Raw genomic sequence first — 16,087 nt, 5'->3', positions numbered from 1 at the left:
GTGCAGTAGGCCTAATAGCCAAAATACTGTGATAATGTAGGCTATATGCCTGGCCTGCCAATATTGTTCTTTTTCAGACCATATTTTATTTCAGAACTCGAGCTATGATAATAAAATAGATCAGTTGGTGTAGCACTTGCAAGGCACATCTGAGCATAAATTGACATTTTCAAGTATTTGCTTTTTTATTTTACTGGGCTGATGGTACCTGTATCTGATGGTCATGGTGCTTTCAAGACAACTGATTTCGGGGTAAACAACGAGGTCAAATCACGTTGTCAGTGATCTTCATGTCGGGAAGTCGCAGCTCTAGAAAGGTACCCGAGTTTCCGACGTGGAATTTCGGGTTGGATGCCTCTTCAAAATGATTTTTCCCAGTTGGATCTCGTTTTTTCCGAGTTCCCAGTTGCCTTGAAAGCTCGAAAGTCGGTGATTTCGGAGTTCCCAGTTTTGAACACGGCATTATTCTCAGCAGAGCGAGGGAGAGGGTAGGAGAGGGTCCGCCTCTCACGGTCCCTGCTCTCTCCTTCTTTTCTTCTGAGGGGACAGTCTTCCACCTGATGGCGAAACTCAAGTCTCACAGCATCTGCACAAATTCATGTTCATATGACCAGAGAAAGTGAAATATTGCTAATAATATAAACGCAGGGTGTTCGAGACACTTGGCTTCTCCTTTCATTTATTGCAGCGCAAGTGGAAGTAGAGAAGCACGTTTTATGTTTTGTAATGGTGTAAAACTTAGACATGAACTCACTCATAAAACCAGCAGTTTTTTACTGTTTTCTTTGACAGTCTCTAGTCATGGTTTTAATGAATTAAAATCTATTTTCCTCTTTCCCCTAGGAGTGAGTCCAGGTGGTTCTTTGGTCTCCCCCTCTCCAGCCAAGACCATCCCTCCTGCCCCAGTAGCCCCCCAGGTAGCCAGCCCTCTGGCCAGCATCCTGTCCAAAATGGACATGACTCCTGAGGAGCTCTTCAGTGCACTGTCCGAATCCCAGGGGCAGGCCAGCGGGCTACAGGGTGAGAAACTGTGTGGTAGAGCAAATTTTAAAGAGCGACTGAGTTAATCGTTTAGCTCATTAAGAAAAACTAGATTTCAGTCCTGGTGGTGTGGTTCGATGTGAGTGTGTTATCGTACCCTGTCAGTTATTTGATGTTTGTCGCTCTTGAAACATCGTAGCAACAACGGCTATTGGCCTACCACTTCCTCCAAATAGTCAGAAGAAAGAAATGTTATTAATTTAGACTTTTTTTTGCAGTCGCACAATTTTGCATCTAGCTAAGTTGTTTGGGGTTTTGGTATTTCTCAAGTAGAAAAATGTGCATGAAAACTAGTAGAGTGCACTTCAGACTATCAAGTCTACTGCTACCATCTATGACCAGAGTATGTGTCTATCTGGCGCTGTTTCATAGCGAATCATATTACAAAACAGGGCACGGCGGGACACAAGATGCTTGCGAATGGGTTTAGAATTTTTTTTTAATTATAAGTGGCAGTTGGGATACAAGTAAGTGTGCATAGTCTCAATTCTCATTCTGCCCAAAACAGTTAGACTCCTCAGTGCATGACTTGGGCAGGTCATAGAACTAAGTACCAGCACCCCACATTTTCTACTGCTTGAGTTCCTGCACCTCTAAGTGGCCACTCCAAAAATGGCTTAGGGGCCAAATGTCCTTTAAACATACACTGAACAAAAATATAAACGCAACATGCAACAATTTCAAAGAATTTACTGAGTTAGTTCATATGAGGAAATATGTCAATTTTAAATAAATAAATTGGGTCCTAATCTATGGATTTCACATGACTTGGAATACAGGTATGCATATGTTGGTCAGAAATATATATTTTTAAATTGGCGGAAACAAGAACACGCTTTTGAACACCTTCGATCCAGAGCATCCCAAACATGCTCAATAGTGACATGTCTGAGTATGCAGGCCATGGAAGAACTGGGACTTTTTTAGTTTCCATGAATTGTGTACAGATCCTTACAACATGGGGCCGTGCATTATCATGCTGGTGATGGCGGCGGATGAATGGCACGATAATGGGCCTGAGGATCTCGTCATGGTATCTTTGTGCATTCAAATTACCATCAATAAAATGCAGTTGTCCGTAGATTATGCCTGCCCATCCATAACCCCACTATGGGGCACTCTGTTCACAACGTTGACATCATCAAACCGCTCTCCCACACAATGCCATACACACTGTCTGCCACCTGCCCTTTACAGTTGAAACCGAGATTTAATCAGTGAAAAGAACACTTCTCCAGCATCGAAGGTGAACATTTGCCCACTCTACTTGGTTAGGACGCCGAACTGCAGTCAGGTCAAGACCCTGGTGAGGATGACGAGCATGCAGACAAGCTTCTCTGAGACGATTTGTGCAGAAATTCTTTGGTTTTGTAAATCCGCGGCTGGTCTCAAAAGATTCCGCAGGTGAAGAAGCCAGAGGTGGAGGTCCTGGGCTGCTGTGGTTAAACGTCTGCATTTGTGAGGCCGGTTGGACATACTGCCAAATTCTCTTAAATGACGTCGGAGGCGTCTTATGTTAGAGAAATTAACATTCAAATGCCACACCTGTCAGGTGGCTGGATTATCTTGGCAAAGGAGAAATGCTCACTAACGGGGATATCAAGAAATTTGTGCACACCATTTGAGAGAAAGAAGCTTTTTGTGCATATGGAACATTTCTGGGATCTTTTCAGTTCATGAAACACTTTACATGTTGCGTTTTTATATTTTTGTTTGGTGTAACAGTGGCAATGTGTTTTATGTAAACTAGCCTGAGGCGCTGTAATGTTGGCAAGTCTGTCTGTCTTTTATGGGGAGGATACAGCACAATACCAAAACTGTTTGTCCATGCATGACAATTTTCCGTAGCCGTAACAATCCCGTGTTAGTGGGCATCGTAATCAAAACCCAAGTACAACCCTATGTAATTTGTGACTAACTCAGTTACACAAATCTCACAACTCAGTTTTGGAATATACTGACTTATCCTTCTTACACTTTTCAGTCAATTTTGGCACTGGAATAAATGTTTCTGACTAATATTGAGGCCACATAGGGCTCCCGAGTGGCACAGCGGTCTAAGGCACTGCATCTCAGTGCGTCACTACAGAGGCGTCACTACAGACCCTGGCTCGATTCCAGGTTGTATCACAACCGGCCGTGATTGGGAGTCCCATAGGACGGCGCACAATTGGCCCGGTGTCGTTAGGATTTGGGCGGGGTAAGCCCTCATTGGAAGTAAGAATATGTTCTTAACTGACTTGCCTAGTTAAATAAAATAAACAGGCTGTTTTCAACCAGAAAAGTTGGCTGTTGTATTGAGATGCTCTTTAACCCTTGTGGGAATTGGCCTATATGGATAGGACTACATTAAAATGTTTCTTCCTGAAGAAATATGAAATGCATAACCATGGTAGCAATTGAAAGAACCGTTTGGAGACAATGGGAAAATTATTAGACCAAAGGTGAGTACACAACAGTTCACCTGACACAAGACTGAAGCCAAACATTACACTGTTGATTTTGCTGTACTTTTTGTTGCATTTGTTGATAACAAGATCTGAAAAAACTCTGGATTCATTCAGTAGCATAAAACTATTCCTGCAAAATGTTAGGTTGGTGCAACATAAGGCAACAAAGTTACAAGGATTTGAGTGAGAGGACTAACTGGCCAGAGCTCCTTTGCAATTTCAATTGACTCAGTCTTCAGCTATAAGTAGTTATTTTAAAAATATTTGTAGCTCTTCTAGCTGTGCCGTTGAGGAACTAGAGCAAGCACACTTCTAGTTGTTTTGTTTGGAACACAACCCTGCATCACCTCATCACACAATTAGTTATTTACGCAATCCAGAAACGGTCCATTATAAATCGCAATCTGGGTCAGGTGGTCATTTGAAAACTTGTTCTATTGCCAACATGGCTAGCGAAGTGATAAAATGTAGTCTTAGTGTTAAGCTTTCACAAGGCAAATCAGAGAAACCGGTTGTAATTGGTGTGCAAAGAAAGGAGTCATGAGTGAATTTGGTTGCGTGTGCTTCAAATTTCTTCACCAATGGGCTCGTTCTGCTCAGAACGACCCAGGGTATGGCGTCATATCGTCTGGTAACGAACTGTACATCAAACATAGTGATTATAAACGTTGACACTAGCACAGGTTTTATGATTTGGAAATGTGTTGCGCACATTTTGGATATCGTTGTTCTTGTTGACTGCTATTTGAGTAGCAAAGGTGGTGACAGACAGGGAGTGGAAATCTTTATTCTGTTATGACTTATTTTTATTGTACTGGGCGAGAATCATTCAGATTCGTACAATGGAGTTCGCTATTCATAGTTGTCATGTATTTTAACACACATTTTAACACGCGTCTCCTTCTTAGGCCTTCCCACTCGTCTGAACAGTCCAGCGGGAAACCTCTCCTCAAACTCTCCCAGTACAGGCAAGCTCCCTCCCTCCACCCCTACAGTACCCTCTCGAGGCCTTCCTCTCAACTCCTCTACGCTCGAACCAACCCCAGCAGCCCCTGCAGTGGGGAACACCACCGCCGTCCCTCAGGCATCGTCCCTTCCCCAGTCCACACTGCCTCTAGCCATCGGCCCTCATAGAGGGCTGGTCCTGGAGCAGGAGAAGGAAGAAAAGCCTTCCGCTTCCAGCCTGGAGTCCAAGATCCACAGCTTCCTGCAGGGTAATCCTGGCTTTAATGCCTTTAACCTGGGCTTGGCTAGCGTGGCCGTCCAAGCGGGAGGCAGCAACCTCAGCCCCTTAGCGGGTACAGAGACCCAGGGGGGCACTCCGGTACGGGACGAGGCCGGAGGAGGCACCCCCACCCTGGATGAGATCATGGACACTCCGGGAGGAGCAGAACCCTTCCTGGCCAAACAAGGTCAGGTCTCTGGGGTTCCTAAACCAGAAGATGGCAGCCTGTCTCTGTCTCCAACTGCCTGCCATAACCAAGCCTGGCAGGATCCCAACAACACTCATGGCCATTTAGGACTACATCCAGTAGCGCCTAATGGTCAAGGGTACCACCAGTTGCCTTATGAAGGGAAGGAAGATATGCATGGTATAGCTCCTTCTCTCAGAGAGTCTGGATTGGCCCATTACCAGCCCATCACGACACAGGTGTCAGCCCCAACCCTCGGCGAGGGCTTACTCAGTAACACATCTGCAGGGCCGAACACCAACGTGAGTGAAGGAGGATGGTATGGTAATCCCTACCCAGAGGGACAGGCCCTGCATCCCAGCAACCACAACATGGCTGCCTCAGGGGTAGGGGATGACAAAACCCCCATGTCAGGACTGTATGCATACCAGGGGGAGGGGCAGACGCAGCCCTACCAAACAAGGGATCCTCATGCTCTGCCTTTCCAACAGGGGGCCAACCCCTCAAGCTTCCTCAACAGCCCTCTGCCCCCCATTCCACAGCTGCCCCCACCGCCCTTCCCTGGGATACCAGCCCCACCGCAGGACTACCAGGGCCCGCCCGCGTCTGTGATGGTGCCTGTGGAGGGAACTTTACCAAACCCTGAGATTGAGGATGGCAGGGCGGGCGTCAGTACATTGGGCGGTCCGGTGATCATCAGTGAACCCTATCACCCTGATGACTTTCGCCGTCACCCAGATGTCCTTCATCGCCACGCAGATGACCCATATCACCCTGACGATTTCCGTCGTCACCCCGATGACCTCCACGGCCACTCCGATCTACTCAGTCAGCCTGACGACCTGCATCACCTTGACGACTTCCATCGCCATCCCGACGACCTCCGCCGGCACCCTCACGATCTCTGTCACCCAGACGATCGCTATTATCACCCAGATGATTTCCACCATCTACCTGTAGACGATCCTCATTATCCTTATAGAGTCAGAGAGCGCCTCACTCCCCCCCTCTCTCCCTCAGAAGACCCTTACTACTATAACTACCCTCCACGCAGCCCTTCCCCTCCATATGGTCACAGACACCCCCTTCCCCCTCACATGAACCTGCACCACCCTGACCACATGCCCCTGCCTCCCCATCCTCTCCACCTAGCTCGCCATCCACACCTGAGAGGCCTCCCGCGGGGACCCCCACGCCCACCTCTCCGTAGCCCCATGTTCAGGGGGAAGCGGCCTGGGCCTCCTTTCGGTGGACACCCCAGAGGGGGACCAGGTGGTCCGTTCTTTCCCCCCAAAAGACCACACCTACCGCCGCGATTCTGACTTGTCAACTGACTTGGTTCACATCAAATTAGTGCTTAGTCTACCGGAATGTCATTGAGGCAGGCGACGTGACACATGGAGGGTAGAAGAGGAGGTGGATAAGAAATGAGTTGGGAAAGAAGCTGAAGACTTCAGGTGTACTTTTAAACCAAGAAGGGGAGCGGAGAAGAGGCCTGAGGAACAGAAATAGATGAGTACAGTTGAAGGAGAAGTGGAGGAGTAAATTGGGAGGATCTTAAGGAATTGAAGAGAGGATGAGTGAAGACATAGATGCATGGATCTGGAGAAAGAGGGAACGGAGAGGTCGGCCTGAACAACGGAGATGCAGCGCAATAAAACAAGATAAGAGGTGGATATATAATTCAGTTTGATTATTGTTCTCATTTGTTCAAATATAAAACATTGCATTAAAAACTTTAGTTAATTTCCCCATCTGAATTAGCTCTAAGCTTGCATATATGCTTGTGTGCATGCGTTAGTGTGAGTTACATCTAAGACTACTGTTCATTATTTAAACTGCATTTTAAGACATTATTCTTCTGCAAAGTAGGCTTAAGTGTCAGAGAAAGGTAGTTACTGCTATGTTTCTCTTGTCATTTTTCAATTAAAAGTTGAGGTCTACTTTCCCTTTGCAAAGACCTAACCGAGATCCCAACAGCCGAGAATTTCTCCTACGTTGTCTCTTTTTGTTTACACTACATCTTATGTAAGTAGACACAAAGAATGTAAACGTAATATTATGTTCTTCTACAATATCCGTTTGTGTAACTGGGGGACAATGATAAATTCCATAAATGTTATGACTTTGAATATTATTTATAGTTGTTAAGCAAAACTTTGTTCAGTGTACATAGTGCGAAAGATTTAACCCTTTTACTGGCTGTGTCGTCACTACTCTAATTTCTCAGAGAAGGATGACACCAACACAGGGGTAATAGAATAAAACAGGGCTTTGGGGGGGGAGTGGAGATATTTTGTTGCCCCAAAACGACAAAGAAGAAAAGTTCATTTTGGAGTTGGATCAAGAAACTCCACTTTCCGTCTTCAACTATCTTTTACTTGTACTGGCTTTAATAAAAACCTGAGTTTGAAAACCGCAGTGGGAGGTTACTTTCTTTCTCAGTCTTGGGAAATGCCTCTCGCCTGAGTCATGTTTGCCTTTAATTCTTCCACCATGATTCCTTCCCATCACCACTTCCACAATAACGTTGATGCCCCTCGGAGTTGTGGTCAATTCAAGTTGTAAACTGATGTTCCAATTAAATAAAAAATGCATTATTGAGAAGCTTACTTCTCTATATTGAAAGAGATGGTATATGTTAGGGGAAAAAATGTGGATTTTTAAATTCAAATCATTTCCTGGGTTTGTTGACTTCCTGTTTCTATTCTAATTGACCCCAACCATGATGCCCATGCACTGAACGAAAATCTAACAGAGAAATGTAAGTGCGCAGTAATCTGGTGTACTGTAGGACGCGAATAGCCTAAGTGATTCACATCTGTTGCCATGCAACGTGCTGCGTAATTAATTTACTTAGAATGGGAGGTTTAGAAATTAGATTTGAGCTCGTGGCCATGTAGGATTAGCCCACTGGTGCCTGATACAAAATGCTTGAGACACACCAGGAGACTCATTCTGTGACCACAGTGCAAACATTCACTGACCTGTCACAAAGATGTGTGTGTATATATAGTGCCCTCTGTAATTATTGGGACAGTGAATAATTTGTTCTACTTTTGGCTCTGTTCTCCAGCACTTTTGTGTTTGAAAGTATACAACGACTGAGGTTAAAGTGTAGCCTGTCAGCTTTAATTTGACGTTACCTGTATCCATATCAGATGAACCATTTAGAAATTACAGCACTTTTTGTACCTAGTCCCCTCCCATTTTAGGGGACCAAAAGTATTGGGACAAATTCATGTGTGTTAAAGTAGTCAATTTTAGTATTTGGTCTCATATTCCAATTACACAATGATTACATCAAACGTGTGACCCTACAAACTTGTTGGATGCGTTAGATTATTGTTATGGCTGTTTCAGATTATTTTCTGCCTAATAGAAATGAATGGTAAATAACAATAGAATATGTTTCTAAACACTTCTACATTGTGGATGCTACCATGATTATGGATAGTTAGATGCACAAATATCATCCAACAATTTGAGTCCAGTTTGGCGTAATCATTGTTTGCTAGGAATATGGGGCCAAATACTGAAGTTTTGACTACTTTTAATACGCATAGGTGAATTTGTCAATACTTTTGGTCCCCTAAAATGGAGGGGGCACTATGTACAAAAAGTGCTGTAATTTCTGAACGGTTCACCCGAAAGGGAACTTAAACTGACCGTATGCACTTTAACCTCAGTCATTGTTTGATTTCCAATCCAAACTTTTGGAGTATAGAGCCGAAAGAAGGAAAAAATGCTGATTACGGAGGGCAATGTAAAACAAGTGATACAGAATGTTAATACATGATTGGGTAGATTGACCTGTTGATTGGCTTTTAGATCAGGGGCCTTATTCATAAAGCATCTCAGAGTAGGAGTGTGGATTTAGGATAGGTTTTGCCATTTTTGATCACAATAAAGAAAGATTTTATGGACAGTTGACCTGATCCCAGATCAGTACTCCTACTCTGAGACACTTGATACATATGGACCCAGATAGAATTGAATGGTCTGTCCAATCAATTTAGAAACTAAAAGTACATCCAAAAACAGCTGGATCTGCTGTTCCTAGATGTTTGTGAACAGTAACTTATGTTAAATAATGAATGGTTAGTGAAGGACCTTAATTAAGGTTACCTAAACAGGACTAGACAATGCCCTGCTTTCGGTTTAAGTTTTTGCTGCCTGTGCTCACTGTTAGAGAATGGCCATCACCCATGGCCTGCATCACTATGCTTCCTTGAAAATGGTACTTATAGGCCTGGGGTCATAGGTCATATGTAGGAGTGCTTAAAATCAGTTTCGATCACAAGAATGGACCTGGGGAAACTGATCCTAGATTAGCACCACTACTCTGACACGCTTTATGAGTTGCAGATCCTCAGTAATGTTGGCGTGCTCTTATGCTTTACTAAAAAGCTGAGCTTTGATCAGTTTTGTAATTTAAATTACTTGCAGCCAGTTCTGCAGTGCTGGTTTAAATTCTGGCCTTGTCCATGATTTCAATAGAATACATTATCTATGACATGATTCTTTACAATACCAAAATAAACCAAACACTGAAATGGTGTCAGAGCTAATATGTCTGAGTAGGCTTTGAATAAATAATGCAGGAATAAGCTGTGGTGTAAAAAGTACTCAATTGTCATACTTCAGTAAAAGTAAAGACTTTAAAAAAAAATAAAAAAATGTATAGAAAATGACAAAGTAAAGTGAGCCACCCAGTAAAATTCTTACTTGAGTAAAAGTCAAAGTATTTGGTTTTAAATATACTTATGTCAAAAGTAGCTAATTGCTAAAATATATTTTATCAAAAGTGAAAGTATAAATAATTTCAAATGTCTTTATATTAAGCAAACCACCATTCTTTTTTAAAATTTACCAATAGCCAGGGCCACACTCAATCACTCAAACAATTTACAAATGAAGCATGTGTGTCTAGTGAGTCCGCCAGATCAGAGGCAGTAGGGATGATGACCAGGGATGTTCTCTTGATAAATGCGTGAATTTGACAATTTTCCTGTTCTGCTAAGCATTCAAAATGTAATGAGTACTTCTGGTGTCAGGGAAATGTAGGGAATAAAAAGTACATTATTTTAAGTTGTCAAAAATGTAAGTAGTGAAGTACAGATACCCCAAAATACTAAAGTACTTTACACCACTGAATAATATGTAATGAAGACTGTTTATTGAAATGTAATTGAAGTTTTTTTTTTAAGTTAATTGAAAATAGACAAGATCATTGTATAATTTTGTGGATTTTTTCAGTAAGGGGAGCTACACATAAGAAAAAAAAACGGAACCTTTTACATATTGCAAAATGCATCCCAGTGTATCGTCCGTGACCGCTATGTGAAAACGGTTTTCTCCGTTTTGCTATAAGCAATAATCGGGATCACGTAGGCCTATATGAAATGGTAATTATAACTTTAGTGTAGGGTAATGTTAGACATACTGTAGATGTGTATTTTGTATACATACAAACGTGGGCAATGTTCAGTACTCGAGCGCTAGATGTCAGTAAAGGTTCTCATAGGCATTTGTCTCGCAGTAAGAACATATGCTAATCGGAAGAACGGTCGGATGACATCTGAGCAATTTGAGACACGCAGCATAGTGTTTTAAATGTAAAAGTAAAGTTAAATAAAATGCACACCGCGTGTGTTACTTTGCATCGCACGGTCTTGGTTTACGTGTAGCTTACTGTTTATTGCCTATTCATAAGTGCCTCCTTATCTGACGAGAGCATGGGACGTTTCCCCGCTCATCGTTAGAGCAGCGCATTGTAATTTTAAGGTATTGGCGAATGTTTTAAGTTGTTGACAATAAGTGCGCAGAACCTTGCATAAAACATGCTTTTCATGTGCGCGTTTTCAAACTGTGCAGGTCAGGGGCGTGTTCAGCAGGACGCAACGTTTTGTAACGTTCAGATAGAAATTTGCTATGATGGACAGACATGGCAACACTCCGACATGTAGATTAAAGAATCAAGTCGGCCATATTCATTGAATTTCTATCTGCAACGTTCAAGAACGTTTTGCAACTGAACGCGGCCCAGGTGCTGGCACATTCAGGAAAGGGATTGACGCACAAAGATGAAAGATATAGGACAAATATAGGTACAGGATAATATCCAACAAAATAGTGACGTTACTAATGTTGAATGGAAAACGATAGAGTAAAGAAATGTATATTTGAATGTTACAGCCACACTAAGTGTGCATACCATCAAAGAACAAAAATGTTTAAAAAAAACCAACATTTTGTATATTTTATTTAACCTTTTATTTAACTAAATTAAATACATCCCTCTGACATTTTCATCTTCAAATAGCCCTTCATTTAGTCCTTTATCTGTGTAGTGCTCAAGGAAGGGCATTCCATGAGAGCAACATTACTTAAAAAAAAACATGACTTGCAGCGTTAACCTACCATGGTCGAAACGAAACAATAGAGTCGGTAGCCCTACAGATTGTTAAAAGGTGTAAACCTTGTGGGATTTTGTTTTCATAAAACAACTGTAAAGTGATGTCCAGCTCTGATCTGAGCATTTGCCCTTACTATGATAATGGTTAGCATAATTTATAGTGAATTGTTCTATTTTAGGTGCATTATTGATTTTCCCTCACCTTACTCTGTTCTAATACCTCTTTTCTGTCTATCTTTCCTTTCTCCTGTTAACAGTAACCTGGATGACTGATATGGTGACCTGTGTAAGGAGTGGGAAACAGCTGGCATGAATGACAAGACAACAAGGACTGATATTATCTCCTCAATGTCCACTAACCACGGTAATAAAACGTTTAACACCGCCGAAGAAGTACTAAATACGGGGAAGTTTCTCTGACACAGATTAATCGTAGTCATGGTCTAAAATTCTAGCTCAAGCGAGAATCTCTATTGAAAATGCTTGTGAGTCCAGGATTAGGCATAATCTGTGTCTGGGACATCTCCCATGTATGACTGACCTTGTGTTGGCCATAATTTAGTTGAGGAAAGTAATTTTATTGATCATTTCCACAGGTTTGTGAAACAATTTTAGTCAAGATACTGTACGTTGTTATTCAAGTACCCTCTAGTGGTGCAATGTGTCTTATTTGAGAAGAACCACAATGTTATTGTCAGGGTGGTGGTATGATTGACTAAGGCTGCTTCCCAAATGGCACCCTGGTCAAAAGTAGTGCACTATATAGGTAATCTCGTTCCCAGACACTTCTGCCCAAATGCATGGAAGGTCTAGTGGACCAATACGTCAAACTAGGCCTTCGTTAGCCAATAAGAAAGACATGAAACTCCCGGCGTGATAGGCATTGGCTAAATCTACCAACCAATCATCTCCCACTACAGCTTCTCCCATGTGTCTTGTGCACCTCTGTCGTATCAGAGAGGAAGAGGCGAAGCGAAAGGTTTTAATCCTCCCAAAATCTGTCCATGAAAAATAAGCCCAGAAGTTGAGTAATTTTTGTATGGAGGTAAATGAGTGTCGAATTTGGTCAACAACATTTTTTTTATTGCTAATTTGCTACGTGAGGCTTATTAGATCTAATATAAGTCTAGTAATGGTTAGGTTGTTACGAATGGCATTTCGGCAACTTTGTAAAAACATTTTTTATCGGAATAGTGCCTGTTGTCATAGAGCTAGTGGAGTCAACATGGACACTGCCCTCACCGTTTTAACATGGCACTGCCATTGAAGGCTTCCACAATTCCACCATGGGTGGGGCATCTTCTGAGCCAATAAAGAAGATTGCCTCAATGGCGCTATAATGGCACAGCTACAAAGATGAGTCCTCTATCTAGCTCTATGGCCTGTTCACACACTTATCTCCTTTTTCATTGGCTAGAATGATCCCACCTGATCTCGCTTCCTCCCCCCCTGCCTTCCATGTATTTCCATTGTTGGAGTGGTATATCTACTATCTTGTCAATATAATAGACAATCTTTGGTTGTAACGGTCTGATGTCTTGGCAATAAAGAGATTAACTCTTATTGGGATAGTCCCCACCACGCGACACACATCGACCAGATTTTAATGATGTAGGCTTTCTTCTCTGTGAAGCCATTGGCTGGCTGGCTAGCTAGCTAGCTAGTTAGCTATGTTCTTCGCTAATTAGCGAGCTGGAAGTTGTGTTTTTGCTAGCACACAAGTTCCTGTCCGGGTCATGCCTCCATTTGGAGCAACGCCTCGTGGTCATGTGATTCGCTAAAGTTAAATCATGACAAATACTTTACTCAATAAGTCACTCCCATAGAAATGCATGATCATTCACACTAGGCCCACTTTGCATCGTTGATATCCCAGGCTCATATGCGATGTGCGCAATAGCCTTGGGATGAGGTTACTATAAATGGAATAGGGTCCCATTGGGGACACAGCCTAATGTATACCTACTAAGCTCAACTGGCCAACTGGCTGTATTGTTATGACTGATTTGCTGTGTGTAACTTTGTCCCGTCTCTTTGAATGTCTCTTGAGGAGAGGGGTGAGGGCTGTGAGCATGAGGAGGAGAACCAGTGTGGTTGAGAGACGGCTAAAGGACATGCCACTTAGCCAGGGACAGTAAGTACAGCCAGAATGAGTGAGCGTGGTGCCGCAAACACGAGGCCAGACAGGTTAAGCTCTCTGTTTCTCTCTCACACACACACACACACACACACACACACACACACACACAGTATTCTACTTTGGAAGATTCTGTACATTTAAATCATGTATTTTACTTAACAGATTTGATTAAAATAAAATCAGTAATATCATGTATGCTTCTTTACACAATAAAATCGTTATTATTCTAACTCTTTTTATTGCTCAGTTACTTGTATCTTTTGCATAAACTTTAAACTGACATGTCCATTGTTGATGCATTATGAGGCACAGTGAGTGACAGTCTAGGTACTCCCAACTGTGTTGATAGGATCATCATATTCATATTCGTTGGATAGATCACACTTTTACATTTTACAGAAAGTGTTCTGTCTTGAAAATGTTACCGCTGACATGCACAATTGTTTGGAATGTATTAACAGACAAATTAGCAAAATACGTTTTCCCGGAGCAAAATATCCCTTTTTAATGTGATTGTAATATAATGAAAAACTACAATCCGTAGTGCTCTCAGGTTTCTCTTTCATCAACAGTGAAATAGTACAATTGATGAAGAGATAATAATTATGTACATAACATGCCATTGTAGTGGCTTTCTGGAAATGGTTGCCAAATGTCGTTGGTCAGCTAGTCTAACCAGTGCTTGACTTGGACTGAAATAGGTTCCGGTACTCATTTTGGATGCTGGTACTGTTTATATGTAGGTGTAGGAGCACCACAATACTTTTGAGCTAATATTTTATAAGAGGAACAGGAGCTCAAGCAGTAGAAATTGTGAGGTGCAGGTACTCGGCTCAAGTCAAGCACTGAGCCTAACTTTTTTTTTCTTCTTCTTGTCAATTGACATGCACCATCTGAAATAATCACCTGCCAATTTCAACTATTTTCTAAATGTCAACCATTGTATGATCAAAATGAGTAAGAAACTCAAAAGTTTAGTTTAAAGTTCTTAGTCCATGCTTGTGCGTTGGGATGGAAGTGGGGATATGATTTAAGGAGGGATGATAGATGGCACATTTAAGAAATGGTTTGGGTTGGGTACAATATTGAGGAAAAAAAAGATGAAAGCCAATGGTGTTATATAAAACTGGGATAAACGCAATGTGGTTTTCGGCAAGAGCTCATACAAGTATCTGTTTTTCATTGTGAGAAAATCTTGTACTGTACGTGTTTATTTGAAGTGCCATGATTAGGTATGTATGCATAAGTGAATGCGCTCATGTGGGCCTATTGTTTACATGTTTGCTCATTGAGGGTAAAGTGGGTGTGTGCAGCAGAACCATTCAAATGACTTATGAAATATGTCAAATTTAAAGAGATTTTGTTTTCATTTTTTTTGTCAATCGAAGTTTCAGTCAGCGACCACATCTACAACCATTTCAGCACCGCGGTCAGCTCTCACTACTAGAACAAAAGACAGATTTGCATCCCTTGATGTCAGGTACCGTCAAAAAGTGCATGGCTAAAATGAAGGACGAAAACATATCAAAACCAAAAATCCCTCTCATACTTTTATATTCTATAATTTTACGTCCAATAAATGTTAAGTATTATATGATTTAAGTAATCGATATCGTATCATTATGTTGTCTTATTCTGCACCGTCAAAAAAAAATGATAATGGAGGACATGTCGTCTTAAGACCAGTCTTGGTAGAGTTCTTAGACGCTTCCTAACGGCAGACATCACGGCTTGTTACAACCTAAGGGAGCATATAGATCGACAGGGAGGGAGACACCGGTTTACGACGTCAAAGGCAACGGAGTACATAGACGGAGAGCCAGCCAACGCGGGAGCGAGCGGCAGCAATAGTCTACCATTTCCTGTGTTGGATCATAGGGAACCTTTTATAACCACAAACCGCTTGAAAAATCCCAAAGAGGTTGTCATTTTTTTTTGGGAAAATCCAAATGTGTATGTATTTAGAGTGGGAAACCGGGGTTGTACACAAATAACACAAACAAAACTACGAGATAAAGCATCACATGTTTATGGATAAAGGACGTCGTCGCTTGGATTTGTTAGGTGCGCTCTTTTGGGGGTAACTTGTCAAGGCACGGATTCAGAAGGGTCCTACATTTAGCCAAATTAATTGAACAGGAGAATAGACAGAAACCGAAAATAAACACTATTTGACAAGGGACAGAGGAGAACGGGTGATTCTGCTCTCAACTAACCGTGAGACGAAGGAGAGAGGATCAAAGAGGAATAGTAGGTGATGATTTTGTTCTCTTAACGTATGTACAATTATGTTCAAGTCATTGTTATCGTCACCCCATCTTGACAAAGGGACCGAACAGGCTATACGTTGACACAACGTGACAGTATAGCCTATGGGTTTAAACAAGCAGTTTTGACCCATAGAGGGTTGAACAAAGGAGTACTTCGATGTCTGTTTATTTACATGAATGTACCCATGTAAACAACGATGTTAGTCAGAACCTAATATGTTATCAGCTCATCAATTTCCCGATTTTTTAAATTTTTTTTGGTAAGGGGACAGATTACAAACAATTACAGGGAAAACCATTGCAATTCATTATAATTGCAACATTCCAAGATGTTTTGCATGGCTGTACCAACTGAT

At 42.0% G+C, this 16,087-nt stretch overlaps 2 protein-coding genes across 6 annotated transcripts in view; both read left to right on the top strand.

The window, feature by feature from the left end:
* The window catches only part of rprd2a (regulation of nuclear pre-mRNA domain containing 2a), a 31,732-nt gene extending 25,222 nt beyond the window's left edge, over positions 1-6,510 (top strand). The window contains exons 9-10 of the mRNA XM_029735800.1: positions 844-1,020; positions 4,400-6,510. Of these exons, the coding sequence (XP_029591660.1) occupies positions 844-1,020; positions 4,400-6,225 (2,003 nt within the window). The 3' untranslated portion in view covers positions 6,226-6,510. The remainder of the gene's footprint in view (positions 1-843; positions 1,021-4,399) is intronic.
* Positions 6,486-16,087, top strand: part of celf3a (cugbp, Elav-like family member 3a) — a 28,499-nt gene continuing 18,897 nt past the window's right edge. For all 5 annotated transcript variants that reach the window (XR_003872147.1, XM_029735805.1, XM_029735802.1 and 2 more), the window contains exons 1-2: positions 6,486-6,574; positions 11,579-15,711. The gene's annotated coding sequence lies outside the window, so the exon portion shown is untranslated. The remainder of the gene's footprint in view (positions 6,575-11,578; positions 15,712-16,087) is intronic.

Source organism: Salmo trutta, chromosome 36 (genome assembly GCF_901001165.1).
Source record: "Salmo trutta chromosome 36, fSalTru1.1, whole genome shotgun sequence".
Classification (NCBI taxonomy): Eukaryota; Metazoa; Chordata; class Actinopteri; order Salmoniformes; family Salmonidae; genus Salmo; species Salmo trutta.
This window is presented reverse-complemented; position numbering and strand designations above follow the sequence as displayed.